The sequence below is a fragment of the Daphnia pulicaria genome, chromosome 1, assembly GCF_021234035.1.
Source record: "Daphnia pulicaria isolate SC F1-1A chromosome 1, SC_F0-13Bv2, whole genome shotgun sequence".
Classification (NCBI taxonomy): domain Eukaryota; kingdom Metazoa; phylum Arthropoda; class Branchiopoda; order Diplostraca; family Daphniidae; genus Daphnia; species Daphnia pulicaria.
In genome coordinates, this window is record NC_060913.1 from 15131044 (window position 1) to 15154690 (window position 23647).

The window sequence follows — 23647 nt, forward strand, 5'->3', positions numbered from 1 at the left end:
ACAGACATAACACTGCCAGCACGTCGTCCACGTCGTCGTCTCGGTCTAAATATATATAACGTCAGACCTAGTACGACAAAATGCGTGTGCGCTGCTGCTTTTCTCTTTGTAACTGGATGACCTCCGCCATTTTTTTTTTTCGTCTTCCCCTGTACGTACCCCGTCTGCAGTTGTGCCAGCCTCCTATAGGATCCGCTGGAATAGTCACATGTTATTAGCAAGGGATTTGTGTCCGACTTGGGTCTATACTATATTCCAGCGTGTTTTTATCTTTTTTTTATTTTGGCAGTAGAAGGAAATGTTCAGCACCGAAATAATCAAATGTGAGAAATAGAAATGAAATGTTTCCAATATTGGTTCAACTCGTCAAACACGACACTCACGCAGCAGCACACAACAGTTGAGTCAACACGCGCAACATGGATAGCTATTGCAGCAATTTTGTTTCTCTTTTCAGTATATTTCCCCGTGTCTGTGTACAATCTCCACGAGACGAGGTTATTGGCGTCAATCAAATTTTTCAAAATTCCCGCGCTTGACGGGTTTCGATAAAGACGGGCACATTGCGGTTGGAAGGAGAGGCTAATACGCCAATGCAATGAATGCATCCTAATGACGTATGCAAATACACAGACATCAAATAGCTGGTGGGGTATATAATCAGACGTTGTTTATTGCCATCAAAACAAAATTTTTCAGATCAAGAAAACACCAAACTCTGCGCAATTTCTCCGCTTTTTCTCTCCGTTCCAACGAGCCACCCTGGGGGGTGTTATTAGGGCGGATTTCGTGCAAATTTTTACTCGGATCTTGTCCGTCCAGGGTGGGCTTAATCAAATTTGTTTAGACGAACAATTTGATATCCCGATTTGTCCATGCGGTTTGGTTTCAGGGAAGGGGTTGATTTTCTCTGATTTTGGCGGGAAGTGGGAGGCGCGGAGGGCGGATTTTTAATATCGATATCTTAACTTCTTAAGCGTGGTTAATTAGAATATTTGTGTCGTCTGCTTTCCTTTTGTTTCGCAGTTTCGAAAAAGCAAAAAGAGACGAAGGTTCAGATATTTTTTATCATAGAAAACTGAACGGATCACTGGTTTGATGGAAACGTGTACGTGGTTGCACGAGAAATTGCAGTTAACAAATAAAATGTGGTCGGCGTGTAAACTTATTTGGTGTCGTGACTCGTGGTTTGCTCTCCACTCCATGCTGTTTCTCAGGTAAATAAAACTAGGAATACGAAATACGAATAGAATGATTTTGGGAGCTTAATTAGAAGAGTTCAACCTTTTCCAAATTTGTAAAATGTTGGTGCCCAACTACAGTGACTAGCATCTATCATGTATGCTTGTTGTTGATGCATGTAACAGAGTTTGTTTACTCTATGTAACCTTTACCTTTGTGTAGATTTCAGATTCCTGAGCCAGCCATATTGTGACCAAAAGATGTGCACAGTTTTGACACTGACCCGTCATCACCAACAATCTCAGCATCATTAATTGGGTAATGATTTTTGTTGCTTCTATTAACCTGTTACCTGCTGTATATATTTTAATGGTACCTGAAACTTGCATAAAAAGGTATTACCAGGTATTAAATGTAAACCTTCAGCAATCATGTTAATTAACAATAAGGAGATAACCACTGTCTTCTTTCTAACTTTTCCTAACTTGTTGTACCTGCAATATTTTTTTCGTAACCTGTTTTGTATTTTTTGTTTAGATAAACAGCTCCTAGTTTAATTGGGAAAACTCTGTCAGACTCGTGTACACCCATGTGAAGAGTGTACGACCCTCTTAAAATCCTATCCTGCCTGGCGTCAACCGTGACTTGACTGAGGATGGAGCACTTTTGTGGTTGCCTGGCTGTGGATTTCCTCGGCTTTAAGGTAGGAACAATGTATTCCTGTTCTTCCTTTTTATCTATTTGGTGGTGTTATGGTTATATAACGTTACGGAGTACGATTATTCCTGAGCTAGGCCTTTGACTGGAACTGTTTTCTCTTGCCGTTTCTGTTGTCTCAATCAGGATTAATTAAATAACTTATTTGCAGAGCGACTGCACAGTATCAGAGGCTTGTTTTATACCTCACAACTTTGTCTGCGGGTAAAAAATCAAATTAAAAAAAAAAAACTTGTTTAATTTTAAACACCACAACAATGTGCAAAGTCTCGTTTGAATTCAATTCAGCGCCATACAAACCTTCGGGAATCGAGCAGCTACTGGCAGCAGCGCCATCACGTTGCCAAAGTCGAAACATTCAATTCTACAAAACTGAATGAATGGAATTTCATTCCAACGTCTCGACTTTTTAGATTGAATTACATATCACGTGGCTTGAGGCACGCGCTGTCATAACTCCCGCGGGATTGAACCCAATTCGGTTTCACGTTCTATACCCAATAGGAATCGCCCAAAACAAATTTTTATGTTCCATGTTGAGTGCTGTGTGTTTACAGCTTTTTTTTCCCCCGGCTGCGCATATGGCTTACGTAATAATGCGTCGGTATTACTGTGACGCGCCGCTTTTATTTGACACCGGCTGGCGCGGCTTCAGTTTTCCCCCAAATAGTTTTTCGAGACGTGCATCGCATGTCCGTGTTAAGTTTCTCAGCATATACGTATACATGCTAGCAATCAATGTTAAAAAACCAGAGCTCTACAAGAGCTGCTATCCCATCGTCTGTATTTAGTGCGGCCATCGGGACCGGTTAGACTCGATTTCATTTGTACCGTTGGGAATTCTGTTACAAATGTTTTTTTTCCATCAAGCTGTCGGCGCATACCATTCTTTTTACGGATTGACCTATCTTAATCACTCGATAGAAATGGTTGCTGTTGTACACCTTTTTATAAATTAAAACAGTTTGTTTTGTGGGGAATTCTTGCTCTTCTTTGTAACTCAGTTGATCAATTCGAATTTTCAATGGCGGCAGCATCGAGCTACGCCAGAATTTCATGGCAAAATAATTTCATTTGATCTAGCCAAAGCGTATTCAATACCTCTCATTTGTCATGTACGCTATTTCTATACATCCCTGTTATTAAATTGATACGAGCGCGGTATAACGATTTCAAATATGCGTCTGGATATATTATCAATCGGAGCTAATCAGCTGACGACGTTTTAGTGAACTTTTTCTTTTTCAAAAGGCGATGAGATTTTTATTTTTTCGATGCTGTGATGCCTGCGGTTAAACCCACACAGAGAACCCATTCACAAGTTGACCTGAATGTCACTATCGCCATCTGGAGTTCATTTCTCAGTCGCTCCGGCTTATCTCTTCTTCTTTTTTTCAACGTGACTTTTTGAGGGGCTATTTTATTTTTATGGCATCAGCATCTAACGGTATTTATTATATACACACACGGTTGTATGGGTTGGTTTTTTTTTTTTTTGGAAAAGATTTGAAATAACTTGATGAAATAATTGCGAAATAGATCCAGCGGGATGGACATCACCTCATTCTATGTATTAAAAGTTACACAGTCGTCAGTTATAGACAAGATGGATGCGACATTAGTGACGGATGTCGTCCGCTCGTTTGCTGACGTACTCGATCTTGTCCCTCGATTTTCTTTCAACGTGTGGCCGAGTGGTGGGCGCGACAACCGGAAAAAAATAAGAAAATGAAAAAGAATCTGTGCAAGTTTGTGCGGAGGTGTCGGGAGTTCACGCTGCCGGAACTGGCATTTAAAAAATGGCCGGTGGTGCGTCACTTTCTCCCCCCGACTTTAATTCAATTCCTTCCTTTTTGGCATTTGGTTGGATTTTTTGAGCTGAATGGAATTTTTGTCGAGAAATTATTATCAAAATGAAATCTCGACTTCCTGTGAATAGGAAAAATGGAGGAAAAACCAGTTGAAAAGGGGCAGGATGAAGATGGGAAGGAAATGGAACGGAAACGGGTCAGCTCACCTCTTGTCCTCTTCAGATTGAACGCACAGGTGGAATACACACGACTCGTAAAAGGAGTAGTACCTATACAGACGAAGGGGGGAGGGGGGACACAGGATAATATGCCCTCGGGGGCAACTTTTTTCATTTTCCCCTTCCAATTTTTGTCTTTCTCGGTGCCCTCATCCGCACGGACACCGGATGTCCGCCCGACAACACACAAACAACAGCACAGAGCAATGAAAAACCACTTTGACGAAGCCCCGCTGCTGTCATAAACCCAACACAGAGACTCATACCCTCCTCCTCCTTTTCATTCCAACACGCAATTTCATTTGGATTTTTCTCTCCGTCACAATCTCGACAAACTGTTGAATCCCTAATAATATCCCACCTACTATATATAGATACACACGGAAAAAACATAAAATAAATTTCGTTACAATCCCGTGAAAAGAATAAAAATTTCGTGATTCAAGTCAAATCGGATTAAAAAAAAAAAACCTTTGGGGGTTTCGCGATTAGAACGTTTCGCGTGTGCGGGATTATTATTACATCTACACGCATAAATAGGTATCTACACACATATACTATACTATAAACTCTTGTCTGAGAGATTTTGAGCGTGACCTTTTGTCGGGCTGTTGGCTTCTTTCTCTCGGTAAGACTTTACGTCAATACATGCAAAAAAAAAAATTGGGGGGAGGCCCTTTTGTTATTATTATTCTCTTGTCTACACGTTTTAAGTGGATTGAAGATGAAGGGCGGACGGTTAGAGACTCGGAAGACTTTTCCAGTCAGGGGCTTTAAGTTAATTTGGGGTTTCTTCATCGACAACAACAACACACGCTACATACAGCCAAATCGTAGACGCAATCACACACGTAACATCAGGAAACAGAGGTCCCATACCTTAAATGTAGAATAGAAAATAATTAGGGTGGAAATATAAATTCCCTGAAAGAAGTAGAATTCATAATTTTTGATTGCAATTCAAATAATAATTAAAAGAAAAATTGCAATTGCAATTGGGCAGGGAGTTGACGTGCCGAGCCAATCATGTCACATATATTCCCAGCTTATACACATATATCTGATCGCGTTTACAAGATGTGTACACACACAAAAGACGCTGCCAGTATAGATGATGGGGGGGGGGGGGCAAAAAAAAAGAGGATAAAGAGAGAGAGAGAGAGAAAGCGAATGAAGAGAAAAAGAGAGCAAAAAAAGGGGGATGGGAAAACCCCATTTTTGCCTGGCAACTGTGGAACGAGGCGATGCCAACTGGCTGCAAATGCCTCCGTTCAAATATACACGGGTCGAGTCTGTGTGGCGGACGGAGTGCGCAGCGGCGGGTGGAGTCAAGAAAAAAAAGGGGGGGGGGGAATAATAAAAAATAAAAAAATAAAAAAGTCTGAGAAAAATAGAAAAAGGAAAGAAAATAAGGAAGAAGAAGAAGAAGAGGAGAGTAAAAAAAAAAGGTTTTAAAGGGCGCGGGCGTTAGATAGGAGCAGCCCAGTCGACTCCAGACCGCTGGACCCGTCGTTTCACTTTTCGTTGGGGTCCCCCATCATCATCATTTCGCCGACGACGACTCAAAATCCCACAGTGAACATTTGTTTAGTTGGTTGGGGGGCTGTTTTAAATTCAATTTTCCCACCCAACGCAAATTGTGTTTTTGTTATTTCTACAGTGAGAAAAGAAGAAAGAAAATGTTTTGTGCGGATCATAACCAGCCGAAATGGTGAGGTGTTGCTGGTTGGGTTTGACACCTCGGCGCCAGAAGAGACGGAAAAATCCTGTGCGACGACACTAATGACTTTGGACAAGAATCTTAGTCTATACAAAAGACTCGTGTGTGAACTTATTTTTTCGGTGTGCGTGTGTCTGTGCGAAAAAAAAAAAACCTCCCGGTTTTTTAAGGGTGGAGGAACAACACACCACCCCCCTCCTCAAGAAAAGAGAAAAGTAAAAACAAAATAGAAAACACCCGAAAATACATATATCGAGCCGTGTTTGTTTTCCTTCCTTCTTTTCCACCCTCTTTTTTCTTCTTTCCTGTTTGCTGCTGCTGCTGGCCCGTGTGTGTGTTTGTCCGTCTCATTTTCTTCCTTCCTCCTCTCCTTTCATCCATCTTTCTTCTCTTCTCTCTTCTCTCCCGGCACCCGCCGCGTGTGCGTTCTATCTCTGGCTCCCGGTTTAGTCGTCGCCGATTGCCGACCAAGGCCCCCCCCCCCATCCCCCCTTTTCGTTCGTGATGGTATTGATCGGTTCCATGCCGTGTGGATGCTGCCGCCGTCGCTCCTAGCGCAAGTCTTTTGCTATCCCGTCACTTTTTGGGGGCAGATTATTCGACTCGTGTAACACACACAAGGATTTTACGTCGTTCGTCGTCCGTTTTTCTTTTCGCTCACGATCGTCCATCGTTCTTTTTTTTTTCATCAACGAATTTTAAGTTTTTTTTTTAATTGTTTTTTTTGTTTTTTCTTACACAAGACACGACACTCACACAATGTGCGGCGATGAGTTGTCGTCGTCGTCGTCGTCCAAGTTGATTGCGATCGTGTCAGTGTCCTCCAACCAGCCGGAGCAGCAGGAGAAGCGCAGTTGCCTCTGATCTCTTTGACATTTGGCGGCAGTGGCCTCCTCCTTCTCCTCCTACCCTCCCTGCCTCCTCCTCCCCCCCCCAACCCCGTGAGTTTTCAAAATCAATAAGTCGTCGACAACGAATAATCAACCGTACGAACGAGGATAGAGGGTGGAAGATTGTGAGCTGCTGGTCCCGGCATTTTTATTTTTCGAAGAAAAGAACGACGTTAACCTACAAAAGGCAAACCGGAAATTCATTCATCAAAGAAACAAATCAAATTCATCTGAAGAGAAAATCATTTGTTGGCGATCGACCGGTCCAGCTGTTCCAACTCATATCCGTGGTGCTAAACCACCTCTATGCTGCTCACGTAAATTTTTCATTTTTCTCTATTTCATTTGTTGCGTGAGTCGATTGCGTAATCGGTATGTTTAATTTTGAAAATAAATTGGTATTTTTTGGTATTCTTGTACGCAGGGAATCATCTCTGCAGCCAATTGGGCTCGACTACAAGACGAAGCTCATCAACATGGGTTGCGTCTCGAGCAAGGCCGAACACGACGCGGTGGCGGGTTTCGCCACCAACGCCAACCTTTTCCAGGTGATTTGCATATCTTTCCATTCGTCCAAGTCCCAAGGCTGCCCCCCAAACAAACCTATCGGTCGGTTTTGATCATATTTGTTTACCATTGTCACCTGTGCTGATGTCTAATAGTGTGTACATCCATTTGTCGATTGCCGACGCCCACGCAATTTGTATACAAAACACTGGGCACACTGAAAGGGCTTCCTTTTCTACATATTCGTTGTCGACATTTTCTATTTTCGTTATTCGGGATAGATAGATGGAGAATTCCATTGTCCTCAACTTGTCAAAGGTCTTATCTTCTTTTCGAGCTCTTTCTCTCTCTTTCTGGCGCTCTGTGTACTACTGGAAATGAAATTCCTATCGATTCTCACAAGAGACGGAATTTCTCCCTGTGCATACCTCTGATTGTCGCGTATTTGGACTCTAACCCACACCCAGCAACTTTCTTTTTTACTTCGTTCAAAAAGATGACTAGACGTAGTACGTCGCCATGTCATAAAATGGGGGGGGGGATAGTATGTAAATATATTGCAGACGGTTACATCATGTAGGATAGTAGTCGTGAATACGGCTTGACGACGGCTGCCGGATAGAAAACTATTTCCACCCTCCATAAGTTTGTAAAACGCCAATCGATCTTTCTTCCGGTTTCTCTTGCCACCCGTGTCATGTCACAGATTAAAATGGCCGTCCGGAGGGGACGGGGGGGTTTCCACTGTCTACTTTCAAGTCGATCGATAACACCTGTTTGAAACGGAAGAAAGAAAAATAAAATCATTAAACTGTTGAAAGTTTGAATTTGGAAAAAAAAACATTGAATTAATTTCTGGTTGTTGTTGTTGTTTGTTCTGGTCCATCAACAGGTGATGAACGTGGACGATACGGGTCGGCGTTTGTGTCCTGGCCAACTGGAAGTTGGCGAGTCCGACCTGATATTGTATCAGCGGGGTAAGACGCCTGTCCGCTGGCCGTTGAGATCCCTCCGGCGCTACGGTTTCGACGCCCAGCTCTTTAGCTTCGAGTGCGGCCGACGCTGTCCAACCGGACCGGGCATTTACGCCTTCCACTGCCGCAACGCGGAGATACTCTTCAATCACGTCCAGGCTCGAGTGGCCGCCCGTCACGAGGAGCAGGAACAGCTGGCCGGAGTCTTGGCTGGAGCCAACAGCAACCACTCGCGGTCGCGCATCCGCCACTCGATGCCTCCCAGAAGCGCCTCCTCTTTACTTTTCCCCAACAGCCACGCCGGCGGCGGCGGCGGCAACGGCCTGGCCGTCGATCGAGAAGATGCCGCCGAGGCTGAAGAGAATTCCTACCTGGAACCCATTCGACTGGCCGGTCAGCAGCAGCAGCCGGGTCCGGCCGTCTGGTCACCCAATTCCAGGCCACTTAGTTCTTCCTCGCTCATTTCTAGTAGCTCGTCGCCCATCAGTCCGTCGGCGGCCGGCAACCTCTACGCCAACAACGAAGCTCTCCTGGCCGCTGCTGCTGCTGCTGCTGCCGCCAATAATGACACGGGATTACTCCATCATCACCTGGATCCTTCGATGATGATGACGACCGGTCCCTTGACCATGGAGACGGTCCTGGTCCCTCCTCCCGTGGCCTACGCCAATTTGCATCACGAGATGAACAACAGCAACGCCGTCAAGGACCCGCGGCTCCTGATGGCCGATCAGGACGACCTGTCGGCCGACGAAGCCGACAACCAGCAGCATCTCTACATCAACGTCGGCCCGGATGCCATCGAGGTAATTAAGTTCAATCAGAGTTTTAAAATGTTTTGAAATCTAATTTGAATCCGATCAAAATGAAGGCCAAGCCGAGATCGTTGGATTCCAATCACATGGCGCTGCCGTCGCTGAAGCAAGTCAACTACGTGCTCCTGGACCTGGACAAAGGATCGGATTCGACGACGACGGCCTCGGTGACGACGACAACGGGCGGAGGATTGCAGGCCAACTCGCCCGAAGGATCGTTAGCCTCGTTCCCGGAATCGCCGCACCGGACTATGAATAGCTTGGCCAGTGTGACGGCGATGGCCAGCACGACGGCCGTCGCCGATCTGTCGTCGGCCCAGCAGTCTCAGGCCGTTATCAGCGCCGAAGGCTACGCCACCATTGATTTCGATCGGACGGCCGCCCTGTCCAACGCTGCCGGCCTCGGCGTGGCCTTCTCCAATCTGGCCGGCTGCGAGGAAGAGGAGCCCGGATTGCGGAAGACTCGCCACAATTCCACCATGGTGGGCGGGAGCAGCAGCAGCGGCAGCAGTCACGCCGTTCGTCTCCTGGGTCTCAATCGCCAGACGTCGTCCGTCAGTGAGTGATCAATGGACGGACACGCCCTACTCTCTCCCCATTCGATTTAAACAAAAAAACCAAACCCAAAAATTAATTATTATAAATATTAAACGCTCAATTCTGTGCGAGGATCCTTGCAAAGACGAAACGATCAAGTGCGCGTGACAAAAATATTAAAACACCAAACCAAAAGGCGAGTCGATGCAGGTTCGAGGCTCAATTTAGGACCGTGGAAGATGAGTTTGAAAAGATATGGTTTTCTGTACGTACGCCCAAAAAGAAGAAGAAGAATGTCGGTTGATGGTTTTGAACGTGATCAACTTTCATTTCTTCAAAACATACACACACACACACACATATATACTGACGATGGCTGCATACTAGCAGATTATATACTACACACACACATCGCCGGCAGTATTTCTATGATACATCTTAATTCGTGTCTTGTGTAACACACACTGTACATACATACCACACACGCCAATGATCTTATTATATACCTACAGGGGCATTCATTTTGATTGGTTATATCCTACACCACAGTATATTCCGACAAAACAAATTGCCAAAACGAAATATCGATTTAGAATAAATACACTTGTTACAAATTTCCATTGCGACGATGGTGATTCTTTATTTAAAAAGAAATAAAGCTCATTTTGTGTGGATAATTTGTTGTGACCAAATTGTCTAGTGAGTTACATTCAGGCTCGGGTTTGTTGGGTGTATCTAGTACAGCATCCATCCGGAGACGTATTTTCCGTACCATAGTTGGACTTGGAGCATGAAGTTACCCGTTTTTGAACGAGTTTTTCCGTTTTCACTGGTAATGTGTGTCCTCCCAGGTCTCGATATCCGGCGCTAGGTGGCTACTAGTCGATTCGATTAATTTGGAATAGTAACTTAATACGACACTAGATGGCGAAAGGTATGCTTTTCCAAAATCAGCTGAACATTCGCAATATTCCCCATTAGAGCAGCAGCAGCTATGACGCATGGTTTTTTCAGTATCTGATTCCGAAGTCTTATTGTTGACAAAGTCTGAGTTTAAACTTTTAGTTTATTCTTTTAAATTTCAACAAATTAAGTTGTAATATATTCATCTTCTATAAACATCTTCGAATCTGAAAAGTGCACTATCAATTAGAAAATGTCGGAGGAGCAACGACAAAAAGAGTCTGAAGTGGTCCAAGAATTCAAACTTGAACAAGATAACGAGCTTCGTTTTGAAGTTGAAAGCAAAGAAAAAGTCACATTAGAAGTGTGTTAAATTGTTTAAATTGTCAGAATTCCATTCAACCTAACTAGCTAACTAATTTCTTTCATAGTTGAAATCTGGACTGGCAGAAGTATTTGGAACAGAAATTGTCAAAGGAAAAGTGTACAGTTTTGGTGGTGGTTCCAAGATCGCTGTTTTCACATGGCAAGGTTGTCTTTTAGAACTGAGAGGGAAAACAGAAGCGGCTTATGTGGCAAGAGAAACTCCAATGATTATTTATCTCAATACACATGCTGGATTAGAACAGGTAAAGTAACATGCAGATATAATTGTATTACTTAAAATTTTTTTCCAATATTATGATTTGTATGTATGTTCTTTATTTCTTCCTCAGATAAGGAAGAAAGCTGATGCTGACGAAACTAAAAGAGGCCCTATAGCCATGATCGTTGGTCCAACAGATGTTGGAAAATCAACAGTTTGCAAGTTGCTTTTGAACTATGCAGTGAGAATGGGTAGAAGGTAGACAAATTAAGAAAACACTATTAAACATTTTATATCTGAAGAAATAGAATCAAATTTGTTTATGTTTAAATAGGCCTATATATGTTGATTTAGACGTTGGCCAGGGACAACTTTCCATTCCAGGCACTATTGGTGCAATGGCAATTGAACGTCCTGCTGATGTTGAAGAAGGATTTTCCCAAGTATGCCCACTAATATACCACTATGGGTACAAAGAACCTGGGAGTAATGTAATGCTGTACAATTTACTTGTCACCAAATTAGCCCAAACAGTTGCAGAGAGAATGGAAGCAAATCGACAGAGTAGGAGAGAAAGTAATATTCTTTCAATTATTCAAATTATTTATTTTTCTGTGTAGATGCTGTTAGTGGAGTAATAATCAACACCTGTGGCTGGGTAAAGGGCCAAGGGTATCAAATGCTTATTCACGCAGCCAAAGCGTTTGAAGTTGATCTAATAATCGTCCTTGACCAAGAGCGACTTTACAACGAACTAGTGCGTGATTTACCTGAAACCGTGAAAGTTGTATTTCAACCCAAAAGTGGCGGAGTATGTTTTCATGCTTGTTAATTATTTGTGTCATAGCTACAACTCTTAATTCTGGAATTATTGTTTGTGTTAGGTTGTGGAACGGAGTCGGCAGGCAAGAGTAGAATCTCGAGATCAGAAAATTCGCGAATATTTCTACGGATCAGCAGCCCAGTTTTATCCACACTCATTTGAAGTGAGATTTTCAGATGTTAAAATATTTAAAATTGGTGCACCGGCCTTACCGGATTCATTAATGCCTCTGGGAATGAAAGCAGAAGATCAACTTACGAAATTAGTCACTGTTCAGCCAAGTATAGATTTTTTATTTAATTTAGAGACTGACAAATTTTATTTTTGACGTTCCCTGTATTGCAGGCCAGCAATTATTGCATCATTTGATTTCAATTAGTATGGCTGAATCCGGGGAAGATGATATTATTCAGACCAACGTTACTGGGTTTATTTGTGTGTAAGTTTTGACGTCCTAAATCAGATGTTATTTTATTTATGACATTTCGTGCATTTACAACAGGAATAATGTGGATTTAGAACGGCAAATGCTTACTGTGTTGTCACCTCAGCCTCGACCACTACCTCGAACCCGATTGCTTTTATCCGACATTCAGTATATGGACTCCCACTGACCCTATAAATTGAACGAACAATAAAAATTCTTGACAACCTTGTTATATCTGATCTTGTGTATTGTTCGTTCTGTAGGCCGTATGATTGCTCAAGTCAAACACTCACATACATACATACAAAATTTCTCTATCACACAAATTACACCCCTCACAAAACAGTTAAATAATAAGCCTCGCAATCGCGCAGGACGAGGTATCCTTTTTTATCTAACCAAAATTTATGTCGAATTAAAAAGTGGACACTTAATAATCCGGGCACTGTCACATTCGACGACACGAGTGAACTATTTCATATTTTCGAGAGGGTAGGAAGAAAAGGTGGAACAAATATCCTAATGAATAAGATTGTTAAATTTTGCAAAATTCCCGTCGAAGAGACAAAAATATTCGGCAACTGAAGCCAAACACACAGAACGTAAGTTGTGGGTTGCATTCTGTTTGAAATACTTATCGATAAAGAAACGCGCGCAGTACACTGAATACGATCAGCTAAGTACACTTAGAGACAGCCAAAAATAAACACCCAAGATTTCGTAAGACTAGTACACAGCAACCGTTTCAAAAATTTTGCTGGCGCGGATTTTGCTCTCTCGGCCTGGAGAAGAGTCATGTTTTAACTTGACGTCCTTCGCAAGGGGTACTCGTAAACAGGATTAATTAATACGTAAATGTTTATGGGTGGATGACGTGTGGGAAGAAACGGGATCCTTGGTTAGCTTATAAATATAAAGATGGACCTTAAATTATGGCAATCGTGAGTTGCACAAGTCAGAAACAATCCAACTCCATTCTGGTACTGCGGCGTAAAGGTGATCCAAAACATCTAAATCAAAATTACTCTTACACAAACATCATCGATTACTAGTTGTAATTTATCTTTACCATTTTCATTCGCATCGGATTTTAAATTCGTGACGAATGAGTCAATCGTTTCCAAATCCTGTGGTGAAAGTTTAAGGCGCTGTTTGACAACGTCCCAACTGACATTGGTTCGAGTAGAGTTCTTGACTGATCCACTCAGCGTGCACCGACCTCGGACATATTTTTTAAACGAGATCATACCAGATCGATCCTGAAATTAGTTAAAATTTTTTTATTTTTGCTTCATCTAATTTTAAAATTGGTGTAAAAGGTTGCATTACATAAAAGATGAAACAAAAACTGGCAATGAGAAGGACATGAAACAAGTGAATGAGATTTCCAGGGTACATACCGAGTCGTAAATTTCAAATATTTCCATTGCTTTAGGGTGCTCCACAGGGAGACGCAAATACCTAGCAAATTGCTTGGCAGTTGCCAGGCCACTTGAAGCATCTGCAAATTTGGCAAACTTTTCTAAAAAATCAGTTTCCAGCACTCTTGCATCCAAACTAAAAGAAAAATAGAAGGAAACCTTAATAAGAGAACCAATCTAAGATTAATTCAAATTGTACCCGAATTCTTCCCGAACATTCTGGACTTCGATCAGTCCAATTGAAGGAGGTAAACCTAGCTTTTTGGCTTTGCTCATAAGACGGCAATCCTCATAGGAATAATCTATAATCGGGACTTGTAGTGCTCTGAAATTTTAATAAGGTAAAGCATATAGAATAAAATTACAAATGTTATGATTAAGGAAAACTTACTTGGCCATAACGTCTCGAACATTACTTGCAAACAATTTAGGATTACATTTCTCTTCCTCTGTTGGAACATATACAGGCAAGAATTCCAGCTCACAATACGTGTAAAATTGAGTCATGGTTAACCAGAGAAGCTCCAAACTAAAATATTTGAAAATCAAATTTGTGACAATGGGTTATTTTGATGAACGTATAAAATTAAAAAAAACATACGCGCCAGGTCCTTGCCAAGTCCACGAAAGAGTATCCAAGCGATTAGGATATCTAATACAAACAGGCTGAACAGGAACACCGGGGTAAAAGGCTCCCGGTTTGAACGTGATTAATCCTTTACGATTGGAACAAGTTCCTTCCGGGAAAATGAGGATCTGCTGCCATCCGTCAGGCGAGGTTGTACGTCTTTTTATTTCCTTGATTGTATTCTGTCGAGAATCAGGATCTTCCCTCCAGACGTAAACTGGCTGGGTATAGTTGATGAGTTCTAATGAAGAACAACTATTATGACACAGTGACTCATACAATTTCGAGAGAACAATTGAACAAATTTCGAATAAGCGTGTGCTATTAGTAAGCATAGAAGAAAATGAATAAAAAAAAACGAAAACCAACACCAGTAAAAAGAAACAAAACAAAAAAAGGCGAAGAAGGAGGAAGCTTGCATGCGTAGAAGACTCAAGTAACTCTCTAACCCTGACAATTTAATTCTGAAGCATCCGCGTGACGACCGAAACCAGAATGCGATTCGAAATGAAACGAATGACGAGATGGTTACTCGGCAGCAATAAATTTAAGGCGAAAGACGATCGTAAAAGTGTGGATCGCATGAATTATGTGCAACCGATTCGCCCGCGTCGATGGGATTCTAGACGACGAAACGGGGGGGGGGAGGACAGATTGACGCGATGTTAGCAGAAGAGAGGAATCTTCGATGCTGTTTTTTGGGGGGAGTGCAACTACTTACGTCCAAAAATTGGTCTCTGTCTGTCTTGACTTCGAACGATCAGGCAGGGCAGGCCGGTCCAGTGGGCTACAAAGGCATCAAGAAAGCTACTGTGCGGGGAGAAGATCAAGATAGGCGCCTCTTTGGCCGTGGCCTGTTGACCAATCACGCGCACACGGTAACCACATGATCGGAAGCAAAAGCGCGAAGTGGCAGTAATCAGCTTCGACAGAGATCTGCATGCGGCATCAATTCAGAGTAGGACACAATAACACTTGAGCCATTAGTTAAATTATTAACAAAATGGATTCAGTTACCACTCTTTCCCCACCCGTTTAGACCAGAACAATACCCGCTATAATTAATACTATGTCCAGTCAAGCAATCCATTAACAGACGTCATCGGGGCACCACCAAGCAATCAATATTGTGTGTATGCGTTTGTCTTTGCGTGTGTATGAACAGCAATAAATGTTTTAGTCACAAGCTATTTACAGGATGCGCATAATTCATTTACGGCGCACAGCCTCGTGGTTGTCCCTCAAGATGATACACAAAAGATTCAGTCACAATGGTCCAATTAGAATTGGTTGTTGCTTGGGTCCGTCTCTTATTAGTAAACTAATATTGTCAAAATAACAATTCCAAGTGACGAAAGTGCAGATCTCTGTTTCAGCCCGAAAACTTTCCAAGAAGAATCAATGAAGTAACATAGATTACAAAGACAATTGTTTAATACAAAGCAGTGAGTGCTTCCAGCCGATAAATCAATAAGAACTTTTTTGTCATCTGAACGCAGAGAAAAGCGGAGCGTGCCAAGGTGGGGCGTGGCAGACGGTCTAGACCCTTCATCTTCCTTTTTTTGTTCTTTGGGAGTATGGTGGTGCGGTCAATCTAACTGACTTCAACGCGAGGGTCCATGTATTGTTATAAATAGGAACGCGTTTAATGACCTCCAGCTGCTTGTTGGCATAAGTTATATGCCAATAGATTCGAACGCACGCTTAAATTTTCTGCCGCCCCTATCACTAAGCAAGATAAACGCTAAGAAACGAAAAGAAAAATAGCATGCACATTGAATACTAACGACTTAAAGAATTCGATTATTACAAGAGTCTTCTACCAGCATCTACGTGGTCAGAATTTCATCCTGGAGAAAGAAAAACTGTCTCTTTGGGTATTCAGAGTGCTAACTATGGTCAACGTAATACGACGAAAAAGATGAAAATGAAATTATACTCGGGCTGAGAGATGATAACGGAGCCAAGCAGTAACCAAGCTAACGATAGATAAAAACCATGGACCAAAACGAAACAAAAATAAATAAAACAAAAAATAAAATCAATGAAAAGTAAAAATTGGAAAGTGAGTATGAAAGAAACGATTGGCTTTCTAAAGAAATTGATCACTCACTGGCAAAAAATGGCACCTCCTGAACTTCTTGCTTGACCACGAGGCTGGGCGCCGTGAGAAGTACAACAGGAAACGCATCCGAAAAACTCGAATGCGGTGCCAACGCTAAGATTGGCGCTTCTCTCTCGGTGGCCCTGATTCCCTTAATTGTTACTCGGTAGAACCCCATGTTGAAAAACATCTTGCACATCCACCAGCAGATCACCGTGCGAAGCTCCCTAATACAACCATTTATCACGGAATGAATTAAGTCGTATGACGCTCTCGGATACTGTGTAGCATGCGATCCCTTCCCTTCCATTAGCAAAATGATCAACGTATAAAATTACGACGACGAATGGCATGATAAACATAATGACACAAAGTGGATCCTAAATTAGAAATGCAATTTTTAATCCATGCAAGTCAACATGGAAATTTTAAATATGCTTCTTTAAATATGAAGCAAAATAATTAGCATTTCTGAATTTTATGATCCACTAAGGAAGCTCAAAAGAATCAAAGAATTATTTGGTTTGCCTCCAAATCCAGGGAGGGAAACCATACATAAAAGCTGCACTTTTATAGTTTCTTCCCGCTTCCCAAATGCACCTTTCTTGAGTCTGAAGTTGACTGAGTAACACTACTAATTATTAAATAATAAATAAAAATAAAGATAGAGGTAAAAAATTACCTTCTCCATCCTGTCATGGGTTTGTGAATCAAATCTTCTTGAGATAAACCTATAGTACCAATACAGGCCAGCAAGTATGCAATCAAAAGGCAGGCAAAAACAGCAACAAGCCGGAGAGGGAGCAATATGACCGTCAAGATATAAACTTTGATCTTGTCATATACACTCATGTCAATGTTATGCACAAATGGGTTCACTGCTGGTGTCGTGGGATGAGAGGAGCAATCTGTGTTGGTAGTTTTCGAGGCAGGAGCTGTTGTCCTTTGCCTCAAGCCTGATATCCCATTCATTCTGTTACCTTCTAGAAAGAAATCATAATTAGGTTAAAATGAATTTAGCTGACGTAATTCGTATAAAATCTATGCGCAACAGATTTGATCTACGTGGCCACAATTGGGGCAGTGAAAGCTGCAGTTTGTTGTTCCAAATCAACTGATTGGGAGATTACTCACTAATCAACGGTTGTCTATAAACTAATGACTGGTATGTTCTTTCTTTCGAGCAGCAACTTGAATGGATTAAAAACTGTCATCGGGATTGGGACACACAATATAAACTTCCACACCAAGCCAGCTTCAAGAACTTCTGCACTTGACAATTGACTCGCGCGATACAACCCAGCTGCCAAATTTCTCTTAGCGGCCAAGTCTCGAACTATGACGCTCTTTAAACAACTCTAACCAGCTTTCGGTACTACGACTACGACAAACAAGATATCAGAACAAAACAAAACAAAACATCCAGCCAGCTATAATCCCGTCGTTCTTATTTTCATGCCAGAATAACAGCGATACGCATTGTCAATCATTCACTAGGGTTTTGGTTCCTCCCACGGAGAAGCGTCGTTCATTTTTGATAATATCTGTATAGGGCCTACTTCTATAATAGCTATAGCTCACAGTCTAATGTTTATTGTTGATCCCGTTCCCGTTGACGTTCTCTAATCGCGGTCATGTAGGCTACTTGTCGCACCTGTGTATGGGAAGTAAAAAAGAAAGTAAACATGCACAGATAAGAAGTTTTGAAACTTGAAAACATATACACTACACACCCCCAAACGTGCTTATGATATTTATATCTCATCCTCATCTCTTTAGTTTGCGCGGTGAGAGAAGAAGAGGGACGAGTTATTTACGGGTATACTACTCGCAAGTCTAAACATAAACTTATACAACCGGTACCTGTGTCTTCTTTGGCTTCCTTCTAGAGCACTTGACTAGTTCTAACCAGTGCAATCGTTAGGAAATTGGAACTGCTTAGTCATCCAGGCAAGATTCAGGAGTATGTTGCATCATCATTCTGTTGCCCAAAAATGAGACGTTGGAAAATAGCGGAAAATAGTTCCCACGCATGCACTATAAATAATCTCACCAACGAAACCATCAAAGATGGGCCCAAAATTGTTTTATTATCAAAGACAACGTAACTTCAATTTGTACACATCTGTTGGGAATAGAAAAGAAAAATGATAGTATTTCCGACAAATTTAAGAACGATTTCAGTCGGTTTTGTGAATCGGAAATCACTGTGGATTCAAATGGCTGATAAACCTAAGTCGGAGTCGTAATGGTGGCTTCAAGTTCCTTATAACTTGCTCTACTTCAGTTTTCACTTGATCGCCAGTGAACATGTACTTGATGTGGTAGAGTAGATCACAAATAGGGTCAATCATCCTGATCTCAGCCACATTCTTGTCCACTTGCTCGAGTAGCTCGTAGAGTTCAACCGTCAAATCAAAAACGCATTTGGGCTTGTCGACACTGAACCGCTGTAAAGTTGGGCCGATCAAATGGCAAAGCCAAAGATACTGTTCCTCAGTACGAATAAGTGGATGCAAGCGATCTTTGACAAACTGTGGAAGGCCACCCATTTGGCCAATATTTGCGTGGGTGAAGAATGCATGGGAAACGGCGAGCAAAAGGACAAAAGGAGCATCAAGTCCTTGGCCAACGACTGTCGAGAAATGGAAGAGATGCAGCGGTGAACAGGGGTACGTATATGTGGAAAGCTGTGGACCGCTTAACAGTTCGACGATTCGGTCATACAAGACCGACCAATACGATTCCGGCAAGTATGTCAGAAGAAGGCCGACAGCATTCACCCAAGATTCTAATGGCGTTGCTTCCGAAACTGGCAAAAGATTGTATCCTTGTAAGACGACATCCATCAATGCATTGGCTACGATTGCAGGTGAAGCAGGAAGTGCCAAGAGCTCAACAGCTGTAACATAAAGGGCATGGCAGCTAGCATTCGGGAATTCATTAAAACGCCAGTCCATAGCCGGAAAGGGAAACGGAGACCTTCCTGCAGTAGTGTCAACAAGGCGCCCAACTAACTTGACATAATAATCCAATTCTGGCAGCCAATTCAAATCATCAGCTTGACGAGTGCTATAGTTTAAGTACGACTCGGATAAAGCCCACCCAGGAGGTCTGACATCTTTAAGAGAGCCCATGATGGAGGAAACCAGTTTGCGTTTTAGAAGTGGCCTGTCACGCAGTTTACGCTCATAGTAATGCAACGTTGTGTAAAGGTAAGTAACTGGTCGATCGTGAAATTTGTACAAGCAGCCTAGGTGTTCCAGGATGGTTTCGAGCGATTTGGTTACTGGTGGAATCTCAGTGAAACGATGAATAGTGATGTCGAAAACGGGAAGGAAACGGAGGCAAACGTTACCAAAGTAAGTAGGGAGAGATTGGTAAGAGCCACCCTGTCCAATGCTTTCAAGGACCGATTCGGGAGGTCCAAAGCGTTCGGGAAACTTTCGTTGGAAAGCTAAATGCTTTTCGTGCCAATTGTTTTGACGCCAGTGCTCGGACGAATTATCTTTGACGAAATCTTGAACACGCGAACGGAACTGCGGTGTTTTTAGAAGCAGCAATTGAATGATGAAGCAGCAAACTTGGGCTTCGTTACCTTCCAGGGGACGCCTAGGAATGAACAGCTCGTTAATTAAGAAAATTCGATTTAATATGCATTATAATTACTCACAAAGCCAGACAGAGAACGAGTCGCTCAATAGTCACGACGTTATATTGCCACACCATTTCGTTAAGCACGTCAATGCACTTGTTAACGTGTTGACCTTTGCCAGAATTGGCAAATTCATAAACCAAGAAGTCGCAGAATGTACGCAGGTGGCTGCCCAAACCTCTGGCGCCTATGCGTTCGATGCACTTGTAAGCTACGGGATTGATACGTTCCGTTTCAAGAAGTTGCTTCCACAACAAGCAAAGGAAAAATGGCGGATTGTTTGATTGTGGAGCAAAGTGAGCCGGCCAATCGTCTGGATTCATGGTCAGTACTTTACGGTGCTCTTCTTCGATATTTTGCTTCAACTGCTGCTTTGATTCCTTGACTGGTTGATTCGCTGCCTGTCCGAAGAACTCGGCTAGGGGTGGAGGAAAGCAGTCGCGTGTGTTACTGGACCAGCTATGAGGCGTCTGTTGCTGTATTAAAGTTAGCAGATCCTTGTACCAGCTGCTATGTTGCGTTTCACATCCAGCGACGCTGATTACTCGAGCAAGCGTTAGAATGAGCGCTCGGTTGAGTTCTTCCGAATCGCTTGAGAAGAGTGGTTTAATATCGGCAGCTGATCGCGAATAACTGTTAAAATAATGGATAATTAAACCAGAAATTAAGTTGTTGCTTTTGAAGGGTTCTAAATTATTACCAAGGTTGCATTTCTGCTGCACCAAGTAATCCTATAAGCCTCAAGGCGGCATTTTCAACACATAAAGTGAGCTGTGTCTGATGCTGTTGTGGCACTGCGCACGAATGCAACAGAGTTAACAGCTGTATGCGATATTGTGGTTGCATGTGGTGAACACGAAAAGTGAACATTTCCACAAGGGTATGGAAGATACCCCAAGCTTGTGATTTCGACACGCTAGTCATCACTTGCGTGATGAAGCCCTTGATACCTAACGACTCTATCTCAGTGTAGACCAATAGGCGGCTGTACGTTTCAACGAGAGCTGGAGCTAAAGGAACGTTCATTTTTGTCTGTGCGCATTTGATAACGTGCGTCACAATACTGAACAAAGAAAATAACAAGAAATTAATAAAGAAAACCTTAAAACTGTAAAGCATGTGAAGTGATTACCTATGAATGAGCGACATTTTAGCATGCACAGTCAATGCGTCTAAAAAGGCCAGCGGAATGGGTGAAATGGGTCCTGTATTTGGCATACCGCCAGCGCTTCCTCCTGCGTTTCCAGAACCTTTTTGGCTTAGGTTTCCGTGCAACGATTCCATTAGCGAACCCATAGGGCGAGCCAAACAGTCTAACGTCGTGGAGAATGCATTGCAAAGCAGAGCTACCCTGTAGTCCCCAGAAGGAGCACTGCTTGGGGGATTAAGAGCATTATGCTGTAGAAATTCTTGGTGATTTTTAAGTGCCTGAGGAAAATGTCTCTGAAGCAAAGTCGTAAAAGCTCGAGAATCCGTTTTCCCTCCAGTTGGGCCCGCAGGAGAAGGATTGGTGCCGGTAGCTCCGGCAGTCGAAGCGGCCGCAGCAGCTGCAGCAATTTCTTTCTGGGCGTTTTGCTGTTCTGTCTGGGCTTTCTTGACAATATGTATCCATATACATGCAACGGCCATTTGATGTACGCAGATAGGTCGAGTGTAGTCCGGAACAGGCAAAGGTTCACGCTCAGGATAGAGTAGATCGTACAGCCGCAAAAGAGGCAAGAATTCGGCCAGAGGATTCTTCTGGATGCTGCCAGATATGTACTGGAGAAGAACCCACATTAATTGATCGCGCCCTTTGCGTAGTTTTCGTTCTGCCAATTTCTCGTGCAATAACGTGACTAGATGGGAAAATGAGGCGAACTGGAAAAGAACAAAGTAAATGATTTGGCTGGATAAGTGGTGCCAGAGCCAATGAGAAACGCCCAACTCGTCGGCGGCATCTGAATCCTGTTCAGGGGCGATTTCTGCACGTTCCATAGCTTGCACCAGTAGTTCTACAAGTTGTTCTTCCAATACTGCATGTCTCTGCTTGTGTTGCTTTTGTAAGCCCAGCATTCCACAAAGTACTTCACGGGAGTAGGGCTGCTCCAAAACGTACCGGATCAAGCGGGTCTGTGGCTCCGTATACTCTTTTTCATAGGGTAAATTCCCTTTCAAAGCAAGTTTGAGTGTACCCTGTTCCAGTTTCCAACTGTGGTGGACACCATGGGCAGAGGGGTCAACCACAGGGAACATCAAAGGTCTGCCAATAGGAGAGAGCATTTGCACCAAAGGACGAAAGCTATCCACAACTTCTGACAATAGACCAGCCAATTTCCAATGAGGCCAGTCTTTGTTTTCTGGATACATTTTTCTTATTTCATTCACGATGAAATAGGCTGGCAGTAGACAGACTTGGCGGTCTAGAATGTGTTTCAAAGTATGCTCCAATGCTGTTACATTTGGATATTCTGATGTTGAAAATCGGCTTGGCAAGAGTTGTGCCTTTTCTAGGCATGTTTTCATTATTTCTCGTACTCCTTTGTAATCCACATGACACACAATTTTCCTGATGAGTGAGAAGCTTCCCTGCCATAAAAGTGGATTTGCAGGAGTAAGCTTCTCATTGCCCAAAAGTGAGTCACATACTTTCCTATTAAAATAAAGGAATAAAAAGTGATACAGAGGAACATTACAATACATGAAATTGAATCTTTTACCGGGATGTTGCAATATTTGTGTTTACTACACTTTCCAGAAGTTTAAATAATATTTTTGAGTGTGAATCACTACTGACACCAGAAATGACAGCAATAAACTGAGGCAAAATAGCATCTTGTGATTCAGCCTGAGAGTCATTCATCATCGCTATCAAATCTTTTTCCAAGGCACTATATTTAACTCCCTCATCCTTGCGTTGGATCAGGAAATCATTAAAAGCTTCTTCAATGGCATCAACTTTCTGTAATTTGACTCAAGCATTAGCATATTAGTTTTATTTTTCATTTGAAAAGATTATCATACCAATGCTTCCGAAACCAACGCTTGTACTTTACTTCCGTCCAATGCCATTTTTAGGCCGACTTTAAAAAGTAAAGTCACGCTTTACTGATATCAATTGAAGATTTGATTCACAAACTTAATTACAGCCAGACCTTTTTTAAAAACATAAAGAAATCAACAATTGGAGAAGATCAGAATACCGGTCGTGAATCTTTCAAGAAAAACATCGAAGTGCCAAACGTTGATGCGAACGCCATCTATCAATAACATCTAAACATTTGGAAATATTCAAACTCGCCGCTAATAAATGGGGGAAAATGAAAATCTCGAACATCGAAGAACTGGAAAAGATGCAAAAAAACAGCAAACGGGAAAAGAGAACAAGGGGACAAGAGTTCAATCAATATGATAATAATTTCTCGTCATGGTCCCTTGTTTTTATTTCATTCTTTTAGCTCCTGACTAGCCGACAAGAGTGAGCTACTTCAATCCCCATTATTTAGCTATATATGAGATATGACTATGTTTCATTAAATATTTTGATCTGAATTTCGACAATGATTTGATGAATTGCAAATTGGCCAAACCTTAGCACCCGAAAGGACGAAATTTAAAAATTTCCTATTTTCAGATATGGATTTTTAACTAAACAATAGTAAGAATAAACGGAAACAGAGATTTCCTACAAGAAGAGTCCTTTTTGTAGCTAAAAACGAGTTTGACAGAGCGCTAAAGGCGTTTCAACCT

At 42.3% G+C, this 23647-nt stretch overlaps 4 protein-coding genes across 7 annotated transcripts; 2 read left to right on the forward strand and 2 right to left on the reverse strand.

Moving 5' to 3' along the window:
- Positions 1–995: 995 nt before the first annotated feature.
- On the forward strand, positions 996–9989 carry LOC124321243. Its single transcript, XM_046784148.1, has 7 exons — positions 996–1217; positions 1405–1500; positions 1720–1885; positions 6392–6855; positions 6963–7086; positions 7938–8825; positions 8891–9989. The coding sequence occupies exons 4-7, from the start codon at positions 6845–6847 to the stop codon at positions 9398–9400; spliced, it is 1533 nt and encodes a 510-aa protein (XP_046640104.1). The 5' UTR covers positions 996–1217; positions 1405–1500; positions 1720–1885; positions 6392–6844; the 3' UTR covers positions 9401–9989.
- Positions 9990–10345: 356 nt separating this feature from the next.
- LOC124320814 (protein CLP1 homolog) lies at positions 10346–12338 on the forward strand. The gene is made up of 8 exons (XM_046783710.1): positions 10346–10638; positions 10706–10903; positions 10991–11118; positions 11195–11424; positions 11481–11671; positions 11745–11964; positions 12029–12122; positions 12186–12338. Exons 1-8 carry the CDS (start codon positions 10528–10530, stop codon positions 12295–12297), a joined length of 1284 nt encoding a protein of 427 aa, XP_046639666.1. The 5' UTR covers positions 10346–10527; the 3' UTR covers positions 12298–12338.
- Positions 12325–17554, reverse strand: LOC124320813 (lysophosphatidylcholine acyltransferase-like). Of its 4 annotated transcripts, none has more exons than XM_046783707.1 (9): positions 17398–17554; positions 16946–17243; positions 16273–16490; positions 14133–14400; positions 13923–14060; positions 13731–13856; positions 13511–13667; positions 13180–13369; positions 12325–13120 (listed from the first exon to the last, which is right to left on the reverse strand). In XM_046783707.1, exons 2-9 carry the CDS (start codon positions 17233–17235, stop codon positions 13041–13043), a joined length of 1467 nt encoding a protein of 488 aa, XP_046639663.1. In that variant the 5' UTR covers positions 17236–17243; positions 17398–17554; the 3' UTR covers positions 12325–13040. The 4 variants fall into 4 exon arrangements, with proteins under 4 accessions (XP_046639663.1, XP_046639664.1, XP_046639662.1 ...); XM_046783708.1 differs by lacking the exon at positions 16273–16490 and adding an exon at positions 14881–15095 and having other exon boundaries at positions 16946–17246; XM_046783706.1 differs by having other exon boundaries at positions 16946–17246; positions 17398–17553.
- Positions 17555–18332: 778 nt separating this feature from the next.
- On the reverse strand, positions 18333–23483 carry LOC124320763 (mediator of RNA polymerase II transcription subunit 23-like). Its single transcript, XM_046783653.1, has 6 exons — positions 22922–23483; positions 22618–22859; positions 21051–22550; positions 20619–20981; positions 19937–20551; positions 18333–19875 (listed from the first exon to the last, which is right to left on the reverse strand). Exons 1-6 carry the CDS (start codon positions 22967–22969, stop codon positions 18468–18470), a joined length of 4176 nt encoding a protein of 1391 aa, XP_046639609.1. The 5' UTR covers positions 22970–23483; the 3' UTR covers positions 18333–18467.
- Positions 23484–23647: the final 164 nt, after the last annotated feature.